The sequence below is a fragment of the Carya illinoinensis genome, chromosome 16, assembly GCF_018687715.1.
Source record: "Carya illinoinensis cultivar Pawnee chromosome 16, C.illinoinensisPawnee_v1, whole genome shotgun sequence".
NCBI classification, from domain to species: domain Eukaryota; kingdom Viridiplantae; phylum Streptophyta; class Magnoliopsida; order Fagales; family Juglandaceae; genus Carya; species Carya illinoinensis.
In genome coordinates this window covers 3215855-3236904 of record NC_056767.1, presented here as the reverse complement: position 1 = coordinate 3236904, position 21050 = coordinate 3215855, and the positions used below count along the sequence as shown (strand labels likewise).

General features: G+C 37.7%; 1 protein-coding gene and 2 pseudogenes across 1 annotated transcript; 1 reads left to right on the top strand and 2 right to left on the bottom strand.

Annotated features, from left to right (window-relative positions):
* Positions 1–19: 19 nt before the first annotated feature.
* Positions 20–10786, bottom strand: LOC122299649 (annotated as a pseudogene).
* A 2802-nt stretch (positions 10787–13588) lies between these two features.
* Positions 13589–18089, top strand: LOC122299923 (annotated as a pseudogene).
* A 377-nt stretch (positions 18090–18466) lies between these two features.
* LOC122299924 (tetratricopeptide repeat protein 33) lies at positions 18467–20935 on the bottom strand. The gene is made up of 5 exons (XM_043110410.1): positions 20521–20935; positions 19951–20089; positions 19726–19757; positions 19363–19449; positions 18467–18999 (listed from the first exon to the last, which is right to left on the bottom strand). Exons 1-5 carry the CDS (start codon positions 20764–20766, stop codon positions 18865–18867), a joined length of 639 nt encoding a protein of 212 aa, XP_042966344.1. The 5' UTR covers positions 20767–20935; the 3' UTR covers positions 18467–18864.
* Between the last annotated feature and the right edge of the window lie 115 nt (positions 20936–21050).

Here is a 21050-nt window from a genome sequence, read left to right as displayed (position 1 = left end):
GTTTATGAATCTACAGGACTCAATAACTCATGGAATTAAGTATTGGGATGCTATGCAACACAACGGTCTCCATTGTGAGTCCCGGTCGGAACCCAAACAAAACCCCCCATTCCAACCCATCTCCTGTTGTGGTCTTTGCTTCCTCTAAAGACTTCTTCCTCACTTTATCAAGGATAAATAGCACAAATGGATTGTCCACGTTCTCGTAATCACATAGCACATGCCGACTTACCCTAAATTTGTCCTCTTTTAGACCAAGATTTTCTTGTATTTGGTCAAGAATAACAGCGCCACCAGTGTGAACCACATAAAACAAGGAGTTCCAATCCTTTATTCCAATCGGGGTAAATGCTTCAGCCATGTTATTCTTAATGTTGCTACCAACCAACTTGAATAAATTTCTATTTAAATACAACGAGATGCCCATTTCACATATATGATCAACAACGGCGCCCTCTGAACCATGGACAATTGACTATCTAGCCAATGCTATTTCTAACAGTGGATGTTTAGTCGACTTATCAAGATTGGCACCGATAATTATGGTAGCTGCGCCATCTGCAAAAATTGCTTGGCCTACCAAAATGTCTAGGTGGGTTTCAGATGGTCCATTGAAAAGCATCGTCGTGTTCTCTGAACACACCACAAGCACATGTGCACTTGCATTGTTCTCTACAAGATCATTGGCAAGATGAAGAGTTGTCCTATCGGCATGACAACCTTGTTGGTAGATCATGTATCTGTTTATCGGTGTATTCAAGCCAAGGAGCTTGGTGATCTGATAATCTGCGCTTGGCATGTTGATTCCAGTCATTGTGCAGAATACAAGGTGAGTGATCTTTGAGATAGATTGTGTAACAGCTCACTAGAAATTTAACGGTGAAATTTCTGTTGCCTTTAGAAATCTCGTGAAGACCCGATAAGTTTTCACTAATCTATTAATCGTATAGTTGATGTTATAACTCACTGTGGTATCAGAAGTATGTTTTTGATTATTGGAGATAGTTAGAAAGTTTTAATAGGACACATGGAAAGATTTTAGCCACCTTACTCTTCCAAGTATACTCTCCACTTCTGGAAAATAGCCTAAGCTGATTTTGTGAATATTATTGGATAAAAAAAAGAAATATCTTGAGCTAATTTTCGTGAATATTATTGGATAAAAATATTTTGAGCTGATTTTTATAGATATTATTAGATAAAAATATCTTAATTGATTTTTGTAGATATTATTGGATAGAAATATCTTGAAATGATCTTTTATAGATATTTTGGGTAGGAAAAAACTTACACTCAACTCTCAACTCCAGCCTTATCATCTTCCATATCTCGTCCATAAGTATCTCCAGCCACCACCCACGAACTTATCTTCATTTACACGTTCCTTTAAAAGAATATCAAACACTCTCTCGCGGTCAGCTTTTAGGAGTTCTTTTGCACGCCCATTTCGAAGCTTTTTTCCTCGTGATCGTGTTTAAGGTTTTATAAGAAACGTAGAGATCGAGGTAAATTAGCTTTTAACTTACTAACAGTCTACTATATATGTGTGCTAAGTAAAGGAATTACAGTGTATATATATATGTGTGTGTTATCATATATATCATGCCATGCTAAGTTATCACATAATTGTCTGTTACATAATATATTCTGTCATATATATGAAAACTGTTACATAATATATTCTGTTATGTATTACTATACATTACAAGTACGTCATGTTAAGTATGTCATCTATTACATGTATGTCAAGTCATGTAATATTCACTGTTGCAATTATGTCATATTAAATATGTTGTCTATTATATGTCATGTTACGAAATGTTTCTATCTCAAGTTGGTCATATCTTTCAAGTTATGTTCAAGTCACGTTATGTTACGTTAGGGTTTCAGTCCTTTCGTATTCCAGTCATGTTTCATCTTGAGTTACATTCAGTTTCTTGGGATCCACAACAACTGTGGCACACAAAGTATGGGGTCACAGCAATTGTGACGCATACACTACGTGAGATACAACAATTGTGACACGTAGAATACATGGGACCACAACAACTGTGGAGTATGTATTTAACTGTATTGTGACACGTAGAATACATGGGGCCACAAGAACTGTGGAGTATGTATTTAACTGCATTATGACGTGTAGAATACATGGGACTACAACAACTGTGGAGTATGTATTTACACGTAGAATACATGGTGCCACAACAACTGTGGAGTATGTATTTTTTATGTTAAGTCAAGTTTCAGATCAAGTTCATGTCAAGTCAAGTTTAGTTCACGTTTCAATTTAAGTTACGTCAAGTTATGCTTCAATTACTTATGAATTTGATTATGCATTCATGCTTTTACTGTCATCCATACATCATTAGCCTGTGTGGAAGTTTGTTTTGTTAACTTACTGAGATTTGTAATCAAATCTCACTGTGGTAGTCCCAACTACTATTCTCCCGAATGGTAGATCTTGTTATAGGACCTAAAGGAGGATCAGGAGCTGACCAACTAGACACAGTCGACTGAACGACGGTGCGTCGTTAATGTTAATATAGTAGTTAAATTACTACTTGTACGATGGAGTTGCATCTCCAGTACTTTTGGATCATAACTATTTTGGATTAGTGCTGTGATCTTAGTTATTCAATGGATCTTTATATATGAAGTATGTTTTAAGTATTCAGGATATTTTCAGTTTGGTGCATAGTATTGCTAAAGAAAAAATTTTATCTGCTACGAATATTGCATAATGTTAGATACATGTTAGGAATATTGCATCTTATATGTCATGAACGGAGGCAGGTAACTTTGTGTTGCATGTCTCAACGCTTTAAATGTCCGTCCAATCCCAAACGAAATTTGGGGGAGTCACAGGGTGGTATCAGAGCAATACGTCTCTAGGCAGTAAATCCACATGTCCTTAAGAAATACACCAAATATTAGGCTTGAAATTTCAGTCGACATTAGGCTTGGATTTCTTAAAAGTATGAAAGGTAGTATATGGTTGTAATACATATATTCGTGTGTTTCAGAAAGAGACAAATGATTCGCGGTAGAATACCTCAAAACCCTGAGGGAGACTTCAGTCAGGATAATCATAATTCTTCGATGGATGGAGGATTAGCTGAAGTTGTGCGTATGCTGACTGACGTTCTTAGACATTAGCAACAACAACAAGTGCATGTACCTAGACCCGAAGTTAGGGGTTATCCATATGATAAGTTTTTGATTTACCGTTACCCGAATTTTTTTGGTAATGAAGGGCCACTGAGAGCCGAGAAATGGATTATAGATCTCGAGAGAACATACGAGATTTGTTGATGTCTTGAGGACCAAAAGGTTCTATATGTTGGATACCTATTCCAAGGAAAAGCTGGAATATGGTGGGATACACGTAGGTAGCTTCTAGTTAGGGAGCTAGGAAGTATGGCTGCATTGTCATGTGAGAGGTTCAAGGAAGAGTTTGACAACAGATTCTTTCCAGACTTTGTCAAACAACTGAAGGCCCAGGAGCTCGCTTCCTTAACACAAGGTAGTTTGACTGTGGAGCAATATGCCGCTAAGTCCATGGCATTAGGAAGGTTTGCACCCCACTTGATTTCAACTCAAAAGATGCAAGCACAAAAGTTTCAAGCAGGACTTCTGCCAAGAATCCGAAGTCAGGTAGCTTGCCTCAGAATAGAGAATTACCAAGAGTTGGTAAATGTAGCGGCGATAGCAGAGGCTGAACAGAAGGAATTGTCGATCCAGAATCTTACCGATCGAAAGAGGGCTATGCCATTTGCTACCAGTAGTAGTGCTGAGAAAAGGAGGTCTTTTTCTAGTCTGGGAAGGTAAGGGAATAATGACAGGAGGACAGAAGCCGTCCTTTTATTCACCATGCTCTAAGTGTGGTAAGCGTCATCCTGGAGAACGTCATAGGGGATATGGAGTCTGTTATCGATGCGAGAAACCTGGACATATGATTAGAGATTGTTCCAACACCATGCAAGGTAGTGGAGCTGGTGATTGCAAGCCAAGGTCCCACATCCCAGCACGCGTGTATGCAGTAACACAAGGTGATTTTGATGTTGATGCACCTGAAACTGATGAAACTGGCGTCATGACTGGTATTTTTTTTTCTTTCCTTTTAGTATTTATGATGTTGCAGGTATTATGAACATGTTAGAATTAGTATTAATATTGGTGTATATATTTTTTTAGGAAGGGTTAATTTGTTTAGGTTCTCGGCTTGTGCATTATTCGATTCAGGTGCGTCGCAGTCCTTTGTGTCTGCAGCATTTGCACGAATTTGTAGTTTACAGACTGAGCTTTTACCACGATGGGTTGTAGTATTAATTCTCGACGGGAATATAGTATCTTGTACCCGTTTAGTTAAGGATTGTCCGTTAGAGCTAGAAGGAAGTACACTGAAGGCTAACTTGTTAGTATTCGGTCAGATGGAATTCGACCTGATTTTGGGGATGGACTAGCTTTTCAAGTACTACGCTAAGATAGACTGCCAAAAATGAGATGTTGTATTTGAACCTCCAACTGAAGAAAGGATGAGTTACGCAGGAACATCAATTAAGGCCACCCCACCTTTGATCTCGGCGTTGCAAGCTAGGAAGTGTATCGATGATGGAGCCTCAGCGTTTCTATTGATAACTGTAGAGGAGACAACCAAAACTATAGGAATCCAAGGGATACCTGTGGTTGAAGACTTTCCTGAAATTTTCGTTGATGAGTTACCTCGTTTACCACTAGATAGAAAAGTAGAATTCCAAATAGAGTTGGAGTCGGTAACAACTCCGACTCACAAGGCGCCATATCGTATGGCCCCTACCGAATTGAAGGAGCTCAAGCTACAATTGGAGGAACTTTTAGAGAAGGGTTTTATCCGTCCCAGTTCTTCGCCGTGGGGAGCACCTGTATTATTTGTAAAGAAAAAAGATGGATCTATGAGGATGTGTATAGACTATAGAGAGTTGAATAAGGTGACGATTAAGAATAGATACCCATTACACAGAATCGATGATTTGTTGGATCAATTACAAAGAGCAGCAGTATTTTCAAAGATTGACCTGAGATCCGGATATTATCAGTTAAAAGTCAAGGATCAGGATGTACTGAAAACTGCCTTTAGGACAAGGTATGGCCACTTCGAGTTTTTGGTGGTGCCTTTTGGGTTAACCAATGCTCCAGCTGCATTCATGGATATGATGAACAAAATATTCAGATCTTATTTGGATAATTTTATTGTCGTATTCATCGATGATATCTTAATCTACTCTAAGAGCAAGGAAGAACACATAAATTATCTAAGTATGGCTTTATCTATACTTAAGGATCAGAAACTTTATGCCAAACTTAGTAAGTGAGAGTTCTGGCTAGAAGAAGTAAAATTTCTAGGTCATGTGATCTCTAGTAGAGAAGTAGCAGTAGACTCGAGCAAGATTGAAGCCGTAACGAACTGGCAAAGACCGACCAATATGCATGAGATCCGAAGTTTCTTAGGACTGGCTGGTTACTATAGGAGATTTGTGGAAGGATTCTCCCGGTTGTTTGGACCACTCACCGCCCTGACTAAGAAAAATGTGAAATTTACTTGGAATGACAAGTGTGAAACAAGTTTTCTTGAGTTGAAGAAAAGACTCACAACTGCACTGGTACTTACACTGCTGGAATCTCTTAAATCTTTTGTGGTATTTAGCGATGCATCTAAAGCAGGACTCGGATGTGTGCTAATGCAAGAAGGGAAAGTGGTTGCTTATGCTTCACGACAACTGAAGGATCACGAGCAGAATTATCCTACTCATGATTTGACATTAGCTGCAGTAGTTTTTGCTCTTAAGATTTGGAGACATTATTTGTACGGCGAGAAGTGTGAAGTCTTCATGGATCACAAAAGCCTAAAGTACCTGTTTGAGCAGAAGAATCTTAATATGAGGTAAAGAAGATGGCTAAAATTAATCAGCGACTATCAGTGCGACATCAAGTATCATCCTGGAAAGGCCAACGTGGTAGCTGATGCTTTAAGCCGCAAGAGCAGACAAGAAGCTTCATCAATTCCTTCATCAGAAATAAATTCCCTCTTATGTAATATGAGAAAACTGTTGATTAGAAACCGTAGTCAGGAAACCATGTTTACTACAATCTAAAAATTCATTCCATTGGACTGGGAAGGACTGAAAGACCGTCAAAAGAAAGACAGTAAACTTGCGGAAGTTGTAAAAAAGATCGAAAAGTCAAAAGGACCAGTGGATTTTAGCCTCAGAAAGGATGGGACTCAATATTACAAGGACCGAAGAGTTATTCCAGCAGACGAAGAGTTAAAGAAAAAAGCACTAAAGGAAGCTCATAACACACCTTACACTGCTCATCCTGGTAGTACAAAAATGTATCAGGATTTGAAACAGTCTTTTTGGTGAGAAGGAATGAAGAAGGACGTAGCAGAGTTTGTGAACAAGTGTTCTGTTTATAGATTAGTAAAAGCAGAGCACCAAAAGCCAGCCGGTAAATTGCAGTCATTGCCAATCCCAGAATGGAAATGGGAGGATATTTCAATGGATTTTATAGTAGGCTTTCCAAGGACTTCAGTCGGAAATAATACTATCTTGGTAATAGTTAATCGTCTGACAAAAAGTGCTCACTTCATACCCATCAAGAATACAGATTCTCTAGAAAGATTGACGAGAATGTATATAGCAGAAATTGTCAGATTGCATAGAGTGCCTAAGACGATCGTATCAGATAGAGACCCTCGTTTTACGTCACGCTTCTGGAAAAATTTACAAGAATCGATGGGCTCTAGTCTGAGGTTTAGTAGTGCATACCACCCACAAACAGATGGACAGACAGAAAGGACGATTCAAACTTTGGAAGATATGCTAAGAGCCTGTGTTTTGGATTACGAAGGGAGTTGGGAGAAATAATTACCTTTGGTAGAATTTGCTTATAACAATAGTTTCCAGGCCACTATTCAAATAGCATCATATGAAGCCTTGTATGGTAGAAAGTGTAAATTCCCTCTGTATTGGAATGAAGTAGGGGAAAGTAAAATAGTTGGACCAGAAGTCTTACAAGAGATAAAGGACCAAGTACACTTGATTAAAGAAAGGATGAAAACAGCACAGAGTCGACAGAAGAGCTACGCTGATAATCGAAGGAGGAGCATAGAGTTTAAAGTTGGAGATTGGGTCTATGTGAAGGTATTTCCTATGAGAGGAGTAAGTCATTTCGGAGTGAAAAACAAATTAAGTCCGAGATATGTGGGACCCTATGAGATAGTGGAGAAAGTGGGAGTAGTTGCATATTGTTTTGAATTGCCAACTGAGTTCCATGGAATTCATAATGTTTTCCACGTGTCTTCTTTGAAGAAGAGTTTTGGGAATCAGACATCAATGATAGTGGATCCCGATAGCATACCTTTACAATCCAACTTGACCTATGAAGAGAAGCTAATGCAAATTCTTGACTGGAAAGATAAAGAGTTGTAGAACTGTAAGATCCCATTGGTCAAAGTACTTTGGCAAAATCATAATAGTTAAGAGGCAACTTGGGAGAAGGAAGTTGATATGCGAGCCAAGTACCTCCAGTTATTTGACATCTAAATTCAATCTTGTAGAGTTGTTTTGGGCTTTTGCTTAATTGATACTTTGTGATTCACTTGTACGGGACTGACAATATCAGATGTTGTACTTCTTTGTTCAGATATCAATAAAGTATATGTGTTTCCTTAACTCTTGAATTGTTATGTCGATTTCGAGGACGAATTTTTTTTTTTTTTTGGTAGGTTGTAACAGCCTGCTAGAAATTTAACGGTGAAATTTCTATTGGCTTTAGGAATCTCATGAAAACCCGATAAATTTTCACTAATCTATTAATCGTATAGTTGATGTTATAACTCACTGTGGTATCAGAAGTATGTTTTTGATTATTGGAGATAGTTAGAAAGTTTTAATAGGACACATGGAAAGATTTTAATCACCTTACTCTTCCAAGTATACTCTCCACTTTTGGAAAATAGCCTAAACTGATTTTGTGGATATTATTGGATAAAAAAAAGAAATATCTTGAGCTAATTTTTGTGAATATTATTGGGTAAAAATATCTTGAATTTATTTTTATAGATATTATTAGATAAAAATATCTTAATTGATTTTTGTAGATATTATTGGATAGAAATATCTTGAAATGATCTTTTATAGATATTTTGGGTAGGAAAAAACTTACACTCAACTCTCAAATCCAGCTTTATCATCTTCCATATCTTGTCCATAAACATCTCCAGCCACCACCCACGAACTTATCTTCATTTACATGTTCCTTTAAAAGAATATCAAACACTTTCTCTCGGACAGCTTTTAGAAGTTCTTTTGCATGCCCATTTCGAAACTTTTTTCCTCGTGATCGCGCTTAAGGTTTTATAAGAAACGCGAAAATCGAGGTATGTTAGCTTTTAACTTACTAACAGTCTACTATGTATGTGAGCTAAGTAAAGGAACTACAGTGTATATATATGTGTGTGTGTTATCATATATGTCATGCCATGCCAAGTTATCACATAATTGTCTATTACATAATATATTCTGTCATATATATGAAAACTGTTGCATAATATATTCTGTCATATATATGAACATTGTTACATAATATATTCTGTTATGTATTACTATACATTACAAGTACGTCATGTTAAGTATGTCATCTATTACATGTATGTCAAGTCATGTAATATTCACTATTGCAAGTATGTCATATTAAATATATTGTCTATTATATGTCATGTTACGAAATGTTTCTATCTCAAGTTGGTCATATCTTTCAAGTTATGTTCAAATCACGTTATGTTACATTAGGTCTTTAGTCCTTTCGTATTCCAGTCATGTTTCATCTTGAGTTACATTCAGTTTCGTGGGGTCCACAACAACTGTGGCACACAAAGTATGAGATCACAGCAATTGTGATGCATACACTACGTGAGACACAACAATTGTGACACGTAGAATACATGGGGCCACAACAACTGTGGAGTATGTATTTAACTGTATTGTGACACGTAGAATACATGGGGCTACAACAACTGTGGAGTATGTATTTAACTGCATTATAACGTGTAGAATACATGGGGCCACAACAACTGTGGAGTATGTATTTACACGTAGAATACATGGTGCCACAACAACTGTAAAGTATGTATTTTTCATGTTAAGTCAAGTTTTAGATCAAGTTCATGTCAAGTCAAGTTCAGTTCACGTTTTAATTTAAGTTATGTCAATTATGTTATATTGTACGTCAAGTTATACTTCAATTACTTATGAATTTGATTATGCATTCATGTTTTTACTGTCATCTATGCATCATTAGCCTGTGTGGAAGTTTGTTTTATTAACTTGCTGAGATTTGTAATCAAATCTCACTGTGGTAGTCCCAACTACCATTCTCCCGAATGGTAAATCTTGTTATAGGACCTGAAGAAGGATCAGGAGCTGACCAACTAGACACAGTCGATTGAATGACGGTGCATCGTTAATGTTAATATAGTAGTTAAATTACTACTTGTACGATGGAGTTGCATCTCCAGTACTTTTGGATCATAATTATTTTAGATTAGTGCTGTGATCTTAGTTATTCAATGGATCTTTATATATGAAGTATGTTTTAAGTATTCAGGATATTTTCAGTTTGGTGCATAGTATTGCTAAAAAAAAAAATTTATCCGCTGCGAATATTGCATAATGTTAGATACATGTTAGGAATATTGCATCTTATATGTCATGAACGGAGGCAGGTAACCTTATGTTGCATGTCTCGACGCTTCAAATATTCGTTCGATCCCAAACGAAATTTGGGGACATCAGAGGTTGGCCCCATTCTTCGATAGCTTTCAAGGCTATTTCCCTGCCGAGGCTAGGAACCTCATTGACTACGATATCTTGACATGCATTCAAAGATGGAGCCTTGCACTTGCACATGTTTGGGTTGGCCTTTAAAATCTCTTTGAGGTGGAAGTAATGCTTTCCTATCCTTGATTTCTCGCTTGTTTATGAAATTTAACATGTTGGGACAAAAACTACGCAAATACTCCCCATGGATGATCATGAACTAAATTCAACAAAATTTTTTTTTTTAAAAAATCATCTGATAGATAACAACCACTGGAGAACAAACTAATTCATATGCATAACCAATCCGATCAATCAATTGTGGTAGTTTATGCCTAACATTTGAGTTGATAATAAATTTTGTAACTATAAGAATATCACCTCCTAGAGAAACTCCACAAAATTTTTATCTCAAACGGCCTTGATTCTGTCCTCAGGTGTGTTGGCCATAGAAAACTCTCCTATGAAGAGGATTGGTACTTACTTTTATCAATAATGTGGCCTAATACATAGCTACCCAAAAGCCTTTACTGGCCCACTAGATCGAGCAGGCCGGTTTTTAAATTTTTTCAAGTATAGCCTTCTGGGCTGGACCATATTAACTTCTACCCGTTCATCCACAATTCTACAAAGACATATATATATATATATATATATCTGAGAATAACCTGGAGGTTTTATGCATGCTTGTTTAATGCTTTCATTTACCCAGCCAGAAAGTGAAAATTAAGAAAGGTCTATGAATTCTTACATATGCGCTTGAACTTTTCCTTCAATTCGGTCATGTGCTCGCTCTTAGTCACACGAAAGTAGAAATCCGGATAGTCCTTTTGGTAGATGCAGTTTGCTGGGTTCGTTGTTCCTATGGCTAGTATAGTCGCCAGGCCATGTGCTCGTTGTGCCTCCCGGATTTTTTCAACTGACGCCATTATATATTAGTGACCTCTTGTGTATTGCGTGTGTGTTTTTACTAAAAGGCTGAGCAATTCGACGGGAATCGGCTTAATTGGTTGCAAAAGAGGACCTAATCACACAAGACTTGGTACAAGTGTATATATATTGGGAAGTGTTGATGGGATCTAATGCAGACCCCTCAGTATATCTTCATTTATATATATAGATCATTAATGGTGAGAGGTGAGTCTTGAAGTTTTCGCAGGGAACAAATTAATTAAAGTGGTTCTCTTGAACTTGGAAAGTTATCGAGGGAGGTGTTAATTGCCAATTAGCTTGACTTGTATAGAGGTTGGCAAGCATATGCGGGTGATATCTTTGTTCTACTCTAGATCTTATCCGTGGAGCTACCTCGTGAAAAACGTACGTTGTTTTCTTTTAAGCGTTCTGCTGACGGAATTACGTACGCCTCTCTAAGTTAAGCTAGCTGCTATGATCGAGGTTATGGCGATGGAAATGAAGCCTTTATTCCTTGTCTTTGAGGTCATTTTCCTCCGCCGGGATCTGACAATTCAGAACATATTATCAGAACATTAAAACAAAATCTTTCACTTTCTTTCTGCTTGCTACTGCATGTTGGGGCTGGGCTTGTCCAGCAGCATACGACGATACGAGCATGTATGTGGCCGGCTATCGAGCACATCCTGGTGCTCGCCTACTACAGGTTTCTTGGAGTAATCCTCAAACCCAACTGCATGGGGGTGACTTTTCCCATTATTTGTCCTTTGATAAATCTTTATGAGTTTTGCTATATACAAGTACAGTCGTATACTAATCTATGTATTAATACTGATTTATTCATACTTAAAATTTAAATTAACATTGCTTTCAATAAAATTTACTTTTTAATCAATCACATCACATTAGTGTACAGATTAGTATATAATTGTACTTGCAACTATACTTTTCCAATCTTTATATGTCCTATCTTCAGCTGTCTCAAGGGTAAGGCCACTTAGGCTTGGAGGCCCTTACAATTAAAAATAAAAATAATTTTTATTTTAAGTTTTAGAAAAAAAATATAAAAACTATTTTATTAAATAAAAATTTAAATATTTTTATATTTTTTACTTATAAAAAATAATTTTTATACTTTTCAATGTGTGGAATGCACCATGATGTTAAATTTAATATTTAATCAAATGAATAATTTATATTTTTAAATAATTCTTTTTAAGACTTGTTAAATTGAGGCACAAAATTTAAATTAAATATAAACTCAAAAAATTTTGTTTTAATATTTTAAACAATGTCTAATTTTATTGTATTATAATTAAAAATGACTCATTTAAATTTTGTTTTAGACCTTATTTTGTATTGAGCCTTCCCTGCCTTTCTTCGACAAGAAAACAATACAAAAAGTTGAATATTAACACAAAATCCGTACTTGAGCCATGACTTTCCTCGCTCGAATTGTTCTCAGCTCCTAATTGGAAAACATACATATGCATATAAAAGAAAAGGCATGAATATCCTTCTCAATAATACCTACCATATTGACATGCATTTATATTGCAAGTATCATAAATATGCCACTATAAGCCTATAAATCAACTTCAGTTCTCAAGAAAAATAGCACTGAAGCCGTTCACATCAGTAGCAATAATTAGGAGAGAAAATTTAAATCGAAAAATCAGAGAACTGGATTTAACCGGTTTGATACGGGACCGTTTCTATATTTTAAAAACTGGTTAAATCCGATCCAGTTTCATTTCTTGGCTTTCTGGGATAGGACTAGACCGGTTTATAAAATGTATAAATTAATTTTTAATATTATATAAAATATATAATTATATATGAAATAATTTTATATTGTAATTTATAACATATGATTTTAATCTTAAATATGAATATTTGTTTGATCATATGTTATTGATATAAAATATATATATATTAATTACATTTTACTTTAATTAATTAGTATACATTAGAAAATTACATTTTTTTTATAATATTGACACTTAATTAAAATCGAAAAACCGAACCGGAACGAAACTGGTAAAATCAGAAGTACTGGTTTAGAAAGGTAACGGGTCCGGGACCTATTCTTAAGAATGCAAAACCAATGCATATCTATTCGGTCTTAAAATTTGTATAAAGTTGAACAAAACTAGACCGGTTACACACCTAATAATAATCAAGATTTGTCGACGATATGAGTTTTGAAGCAGTTTTATTAGACTGATAATTAGCATTGGAACTTGAAGATTAGAGAGATGTTATCTTGGTGTGATCCACTTTTATTTTGTAAAGATTTGGCATTGATCAAGTATTATCTATCAACAAGGGGGAGATAATCTATGTATAGCTAATTATTGGGTCACTCCAATGCTCAGCCATGCATCGTCTATAAATTAACCTACTATTAAAAAAAAAGATCATATTGTAATGATCATTTCAAGATTTCATAAAACTAAGTTTTATAGTTTAAATTAAACACCAGTGTCGAGGGAGATCGATTTCTATACAAGCTTTGATCGACCGTGAGTAATGTATGGATCTATTAATGAATTATATATCTCTGTGAATTAATCCAACTCAATTATTACTCATCTAATATATCAACTTTTGTCATTAAACAATGCCAACACATTATTTTACTCTTACAAAAGATAGGGAAAAAACAAAAGAAAAGGGCATATCCACAGTTTTCATGGCATGCATGTCGACATTTTTTTATAGTACTACACATAATGTAGTTTCCACTATAAATAGCTAGTCAGCTTCCATTCTCTTGAGAAATAGCTACACGAAGGCTTTTACATCATTAGCAAAGATACCTATCAGAACTTTGAATAAATGGAATTACTCAGACCAAGTGCTGCAAACTTATACCCCCTAACCATATTAGGGTTCTTGGAAAGAGCAGCAACTGTGTATGCTGATAGTCCTTCAATTGTGTACAACACCAACTTGTATATATGGTCGCAAACTTACCGTAGATGCCTCCAGGTGGCATCGTCCCTATCATCCATCGGCATCAAAAGGCACAACGTGGTGTCTGTGGTGGCCCCCTACATCCCCGCCATGCACGAGCTCCACTTTGCAATGCCCATGTGCGATGCCATACTCAACAACATCAACACCCACCTCGATGCCTGCACCATCTCTGCACTTCACCGCCACAATGAATCGAAGTTCGTCTTCGTCGACCAGGAATCATCTTCTCTCTGAAAGAAATGAAAGAACTTTGGAAAATCATACCAGAGACGTGTATATTCTCATATATATATATATATAAACAGAGTTATTAAAGAGATTATGTGTTTGTTATAGGAGATAAGAATTACAATAGATTTAAATACAAGTTAAATGATAAAATGATAACTGCCGAACATCACATCAGGAGGTAACGTTTGGAAGCTATCCAGTTTGAACTGGATGATCTTTATCCTTATCATTCCCCAGCAAACTAGCAGGAAGATCCAACACAGAAAGTTTGTCCCGTAGAAAACAAAAATGATCAGTTGTATAGCCCTTGGTGAAAATATCCGCAGGTTGCAATGAAGTGGGGACGAGCTGTAGAACGATGTCTCGGTTTGCTACCTTTTCACAGACAAAGTAGTAATCGACTTCAATATATTTAGATCGAGCATGGAAAATAGGATTGCAAGCAAGGGCTAAAGCACTGATATTATCACACCACACAATAGGAGTAGAGTAAAGTGAAACCTTCAACTCATACAAGAGCATACGCAGCCAATATACTTCAGCCGTAATAAGAGCTAAGCATCGGTATTCTGTCTCAGTACTAGATTTGGAAACCATGGGTTGTTTCTTGGCCAACCAAGAGATGAGGTTGGAACCCACATAAACACCATAACCACATGTTGATCGTCTATCGTCAGGATCACTGGCCCAATCGGAATCGTAGTAGGCATTAATAGAGAAGGAACCGGGTGTGTAAAAGAGGCCATAATCCCGCATATTCTTCAAATAACGTAGCACCCGTTTGGTTGTTGTCCAATGAGCAGAGGTTGGAGCTTGCATATGTTGATAAAGCTGATTTACTGAGTATGCAATGTCGGGACATGTGAGAGTGACATATTGCAAGGCACCTACCTTTTGCCTATACTCAAATGGATCCGAGAGAGGTTCTCTAACAAACTTGGATAGTTTGGAGCTCGACACACAAGGAGCTCAATAAGGTCGGATGCCAAGAAGCTTTACTCGATCTAAAAGATTAATAATATATCGTGTTTGCCGAAGGTGCAACCCGGAAGGAGAACGTGTGGCTTCAATTCCCAGGAAGTACGTTAACTTTCCAAGATCCTTCATGGCAAACTCAAGTTGCAGATCAGAAATAAGAGATGTAATAAAGTCCTGATCATTAGACGCGACAAGAATATTGTCCACATATACTAATAAAAATACATGCACTGAACCATGGTGATAAGTGAACAAGGAGGGATCAACTTGGGAACTGTGAAAGCCAAGAGACAACAATGCAGTGGATAAACGATTAAACCAAGCTCGAGGAGCTTGCTTCAAACCATAGAGAGATTTATGAAGCTTACACACAAACTTGGGGTGCACAGGATCCTCAAAGCCTTTTGGTTATGTCATATATACCTCTTCTTCTAAAATGCCATGGAGAAAGGCATTAGAGACATCAGATTGCCTAATATCCTAGTTGAAAGAAACGGCAAGTGCAAGAACCATACGCACGGTAGAAGGTTTGATGACGGGGCTGAATGTGTCATGAAAATGAATACCACTTCTCTGTAAATAGCCAACAGCAACTAGTCTAGCCTTGTGATGTTCAATGCTTTCATCAGGTCTACGTTTAAGCTTAAAGACCCATTTGCAAGGAACCACATTTTTACGAGGAGGATGGGACCATAAAGACCGGGTTTCATTCTTCAATAACGCATGAAACTCTATGTCCATTGCCGCATACCCCTCAGGTATAGATGCTACTTGAGCATAGGTTCGAGGCTCAGAGATGACCACACCTGCACGCAAAGCTTAAAGAGGGTGATGGGTAGAGTAATATAATTGAAAATTGAGAAAGCTACGCGGCTTAAGATGGCTAGTTTGGGATTTGGTGATCATATGAGTGGAAGACATGTGAAAAGGGGGTGCCCTGTCTTGGTCATCAGGAGGTTCATTGTCTTGGAAAGAAGAAAGTTGGCTAGTAGACAGTGGAAACAAGAGAGGCTAGAGGAATGTCAGGATGGCCATAGGTGAAAAGGGGTGTAGAGGAATGAAGAACATGCTCGAATGAGGTAGAATCATGAGAAACAATAGGTGAGGAAGGAGCATGAGTCTGAGAAGAAATAGGGGAAAAATTAAATATATGTGAAGGAGGAGATAAAAGTAACTTGTGAGAATTACCTGGGGTTGCATGTCGTTGGCAGAGTCAGTGAAAATGGATTGTACGTGAGCTGGAAAATTACCTTTGTCAAATATCACATTTCGAGAAATATACACACGCGTGGAAGAAGGGTCAAAGTACCGAAAACCTTTATGATTAGAGCAATAACCGATGAAAATACAGGGTGTGCTACGATAAGATAATTTATCAGTTGAGTAAGGATGAAGCAATCTCTTTCTTCCCACCTAATTCCCACCTCCCACTTCTCGTCCTCATTGAGGACGAAGAGGTCTCACTACCTACATTATCAAACACTGCTAAGTTCATCCCCACTTATTCTCATTGAGGACGAAGAGGTCTCACTACCTACATTATCAAACACTGCTAAGTTCATCCCCACTTATTCTCACATGGTGGATAATGGTGATCAAGACTTCAAGTGGATCCACCCGGAGAGCAAGTGGGACCCATGATTCTAAACTGCACGTTCGGGACAACCTCCTCTCCAAAGGGTGTGGTCCACTCCTATAGAGGAATCTTCATCGTCACCGTAGTTTCTCTCATCAATTGGGCAAACCCAGCTCAATCTGTTTACCTATAGACCCTACCGATGTTTCATGTTAATGGCTGGAGCTTCACATGGGGGATGGCAGCTGTCGGTGGGACCAACATCTGCCTTCGTAAATTCAATGTGTCGACAACCTACGACTTGATCAGACGACACGGTGTCACACACATGTGTGGAGCACCTATCGTCCTCAACATGCTATCAAACTTTCCCAAAGTCGAGATCCTCAGTGCCTCACAAACCCCGTACACTTCCTTACCGCCGGAGCAACACCACCAGCCGTTGTGATCTATCGATCTGAGTTGCTAGGTTTCATAGTAAGCCATGGCTATGGACTGACCGAAACGCCCGGCTGACATCATCCTGTCATGTGCGTGGAAAAAACATTGGAATTCATTACCAGGAGTAGAGAGGGCTAAGCTCAAAGCAAGACAAGGCGTGAAAACCATAGGACTAGTCGAAGTAGATGTATTGCATCCGCGTACCGGGGAGAGTGTGAATTGGGACGGGACTTCCCTTGGAGAAATAGTGTTGAGAGGTGGAAGTGTAATGCTAGGTTATCTCAAGGACTCAGAGGCCACTTCCAAATGCATGAGAGAGGACGGCTAGTTCTACACAGGAGACGTAGGAGTGATACATCCAGATTCATATTTGGAGATTAAAGATCGGTCCAAGGACGTTATTATCAGTGGCGGTGGGAATATCTGCAGTGCAGAGGTTGAGTCAGTGTTGTACTCGAATCCGGCAATAAACGAGGCGGCCGTGGTGGCTCGACCGGATGAGTTTTGGGGAGAGACGCCTTGTGTGTTTGTGAGTTAGAAGACTGACTTGATTGAGAAACCTAGTGAGAAGGAAATAATAGATTTCTACAGGATTAGGTCACCGCACTATATGGCGCCTAAGAAGGAGGTGTTCAGGGATGAGCTTCCCAAGACTTCAGCGGGGAAAGTTGAAAAGTTTCTTCTGAGAGAAATTGCCAAGGCCATCATTTGAATTGGCTAGCTTTTACCGGGAGAAATTCCTAAGATTTGGAGAACAATATGCTTTGGCTATAGTGTTTGTGTGACTGTATTTGGCCTGCTTCTCTGTTTGCTATGTTGTACAGTTGTACTGCTGCTTCCAGGTGATGTTCAGTACGATGTTGAAATGCGCCTGCCAATGCTGGAGCCGCTAAGTTAAGAACTTAAGGCATTTGCGCATGGGTTCTCTTTTTGATTAATCTACCTAGCATTTTTCTCTAGGCATTTGTGTAGAATTTGCAGGATTTGATTAAAATATATTTCTTACCTTACACACAAAGAGATATAGCTGGACTTGCGCTTGTCACAACGAACAAGGTTAAATCTTTGAACATATTGGGAAGAATAAAGAATAGAATCATAATATTAATATTTGGGGAGAGCGAAGATTATCGTCATGGCAGGCGGTATACGCAGACAACCATCCGGCATCCATGGGGTATATGCAAACAACCATCCAGCATCCAAATTCGATGCCCCGTGCAGTGCAAGCATTAAGAGATATAAATGATGGGAAATGTTCAGTTTTTCAAAACAAGAATTATTAAAGATAAAGATCTCCGGGGTTCCTAATTATTAATTTTTCTGTTTAATTTATCATTTCTCTGCAAATGTCTCTTTCCAAATAAAAAACAATTCAGAATATTTCCCATCCAAAAGAACCGTATCAACTTCCATGTTTGGAGCCTTGAATTCATGCGATTTACCAGAATTCATCTAATGCCATCGATAGGTAGTACCAAGTGGCAAGTACATAAAGATGAATTAAAATTTTATTCATGCTACTGTTGAAAAGCGAAAACGTGGGTGTGCTCTGTGCACGCCTATTTGAGACAGAGAGAGAGGGAGAGAGAGAGCGAGAGCCTGGCTCCATTTCAACAAGAAAAGCTAATTTACAGACCAGATTTTTCCTTTCTACGGAATTTAATACGGGTTCAAACATATTTACAGCAGAAACATGTCAGCTGAAGGAATTGAGCTTGTCGAGATTATCCCCAGTTTTCATCTTTCCTGGTAGATAAACCAGGCAAAGTATGTTGATCTCCATCAATTAGAAGGGAACTCTCGTGAAACCCAATACAACCCAGCCAACTTACTATACTGCGTGGCGGGACTCGGGAGTCAAAGATTTGTTCCAATCTGCTGCATTCAGGAGCTTTTGGTCTCATCACCAACGGCAAAGCGATTTTGAGTACTGCTCAAGCCTGCTGAATGGAGCTGCTTTCGCCTCTTTATAAGATGCAAGGCAGTATACCTATCGTCTTGAGCCTCTTCACAATCAGGCTGCATGTACCGGTTAAACTTTAATAACAGAATCATCCTAATGTCTTACTCTAAGTAAGCAGCTCGTTGTCAGAGCTACTATAATGCGCAGAAATTCATGATAATACTGCATCTCACAATTTAATAGATCACACAACCACCTTGTTTCTGTCTATTTCAAAAGAACATGTTTCAATCCCAACCAATATGCAAAGCAATCCATTAATTAATTTTTCTTTTTCCAGAGATAATACATAAATTCAAAGATGTGTAAGCATGTTCATATCATGCCAGTCAGTCCTGGTTGTAGCTATTTTCCATTAGGAGTAACATGTATCAGTACCGGAGACTCATAATTCAGGTCACTGGCTTAGAAGAAAATACCTTGATGGATAACGCTTTGTCAAAGCTTTCAATAGCACTATCAGGCTCCCCAAAGTTCAACTGTGCTCTACCAAGGGTGATCCATGCCTGCAAAGATCCGATTTTGGGTAAGGAAATTATCACTTTCTAATCTACCACTTACATACAGGGTTCTCTCTTCTTCTTCTTTTTTCTTTTTTTTTTTTATTTTTTTTTATTTTATTTTATTTTTTTTTTTTTTTATATATATAAGTACGTACATGCAGGATTCTTAAAGAAGAATGAGGTATCATAGCTTAAGATTTTCAAACAAATTAGAGGTAAGGAGAAGTAAGAAAAGGTATGGAGAAGTAAGAACAATGGAAACATAAAGGTCTGCCATACCTCAGCCCATGATGGCTCCAATTCGGTAGCACCTGCAAGATAAATTTTTTAAATAATCATGATTATGCATTCTAAAGTTATAGAACAGAAAAACAAAATTTCGGTCAATATAAGGAAAACAAAATTCGGTTTTAAGATTGCATAAGGAAAAAAATTGCTGTCATTTATAATCGAGCTATCATGCATTATGAATAATAAAAAAATGCAAAATTGACTAGTTCTCACGAGCGGCTGCCTTCAAACTGTTCCATGAGTCTCCGATTTCAAGCAAAATCTGAGCCTTTTGCTCATGTAAAACTGCAAGTTCAGGCATCAAAGTAAGAGCAGCCTCCCATTTTCCCAGTGCTTCCCGGTATTTCCCATCCTCCAAGGGGTAAAAAAAAAAAATATTGCTATGAGAATTAAGCTATGAATTCGTGTAGCAGAATACAAATAGCAACAGGCAAAAGAATTAAATTAACACAAGAATCACGATAAACGTTTCAATATCATTCGAAAACGGGGGGAAATTGATCACCAGCCGTGGGAGAGTGGATTTCGAAAAAACCCCCATCAACCCATTTCTCAAAAGGACACTCAGCACAAGTAAATCTCCACAGTTGGTACCGAACTAATTCAATCACCAAAACCCATTTCTATCAAGATTGGGGCTTCTTCTTCTTCTTCTTCTTCTTCTTTTTGTTTAATTAGCTAACTGGGTATATTTTCATTACTAAAATTGAGAAATAATTACATACTAAAATCAAGATCTAGAAAATCAGAATAAAAGAGGGGGATTAAAGTTTTGGGGGATACCTCGGCGAGCTTATTTCCCTGCATCTGAAAGGACTGGGCAAGTTGTTTGGCGTCCGATGAATTAGAGGCATCGAGAGAAGCTAATCCCTCACTACCGTTCTCCTTTATTTTAAGCTGTGTATTGCTGCTGTTATTAGCTTCGTCATCTTCCTGATGGTGCTCAAAAGGGAGGTTTGGAAAGTTTGATACGGAGGCCAGAGAGCGCTTCTTGCTGTTCTTACTGTTGTTCTTCCATGTCAGTTTCATCTTCGTCTCTGTACGCTGTAATCCTCTGCGTGTTTTCGTGTTTCTTCTTTGAGTTTTTTCCCTTTTTTTTTTTCGTAGGAATTTCTCAAGGAGTCGAGAAGAACACAAAGGAACACAATTCGGTCTGGGACCTGCCGGCAAAGCCTAACATTTTAGACTCGAGTCACGACATGAGACGGGTAAAGAAGTACTGTGAGTTGAGATTAAAATTAAAAAATAAATAAAATAATGATAAAATATATATTTTTAAAATTATTTTTATTTTAAAATATGAAAATGATAAA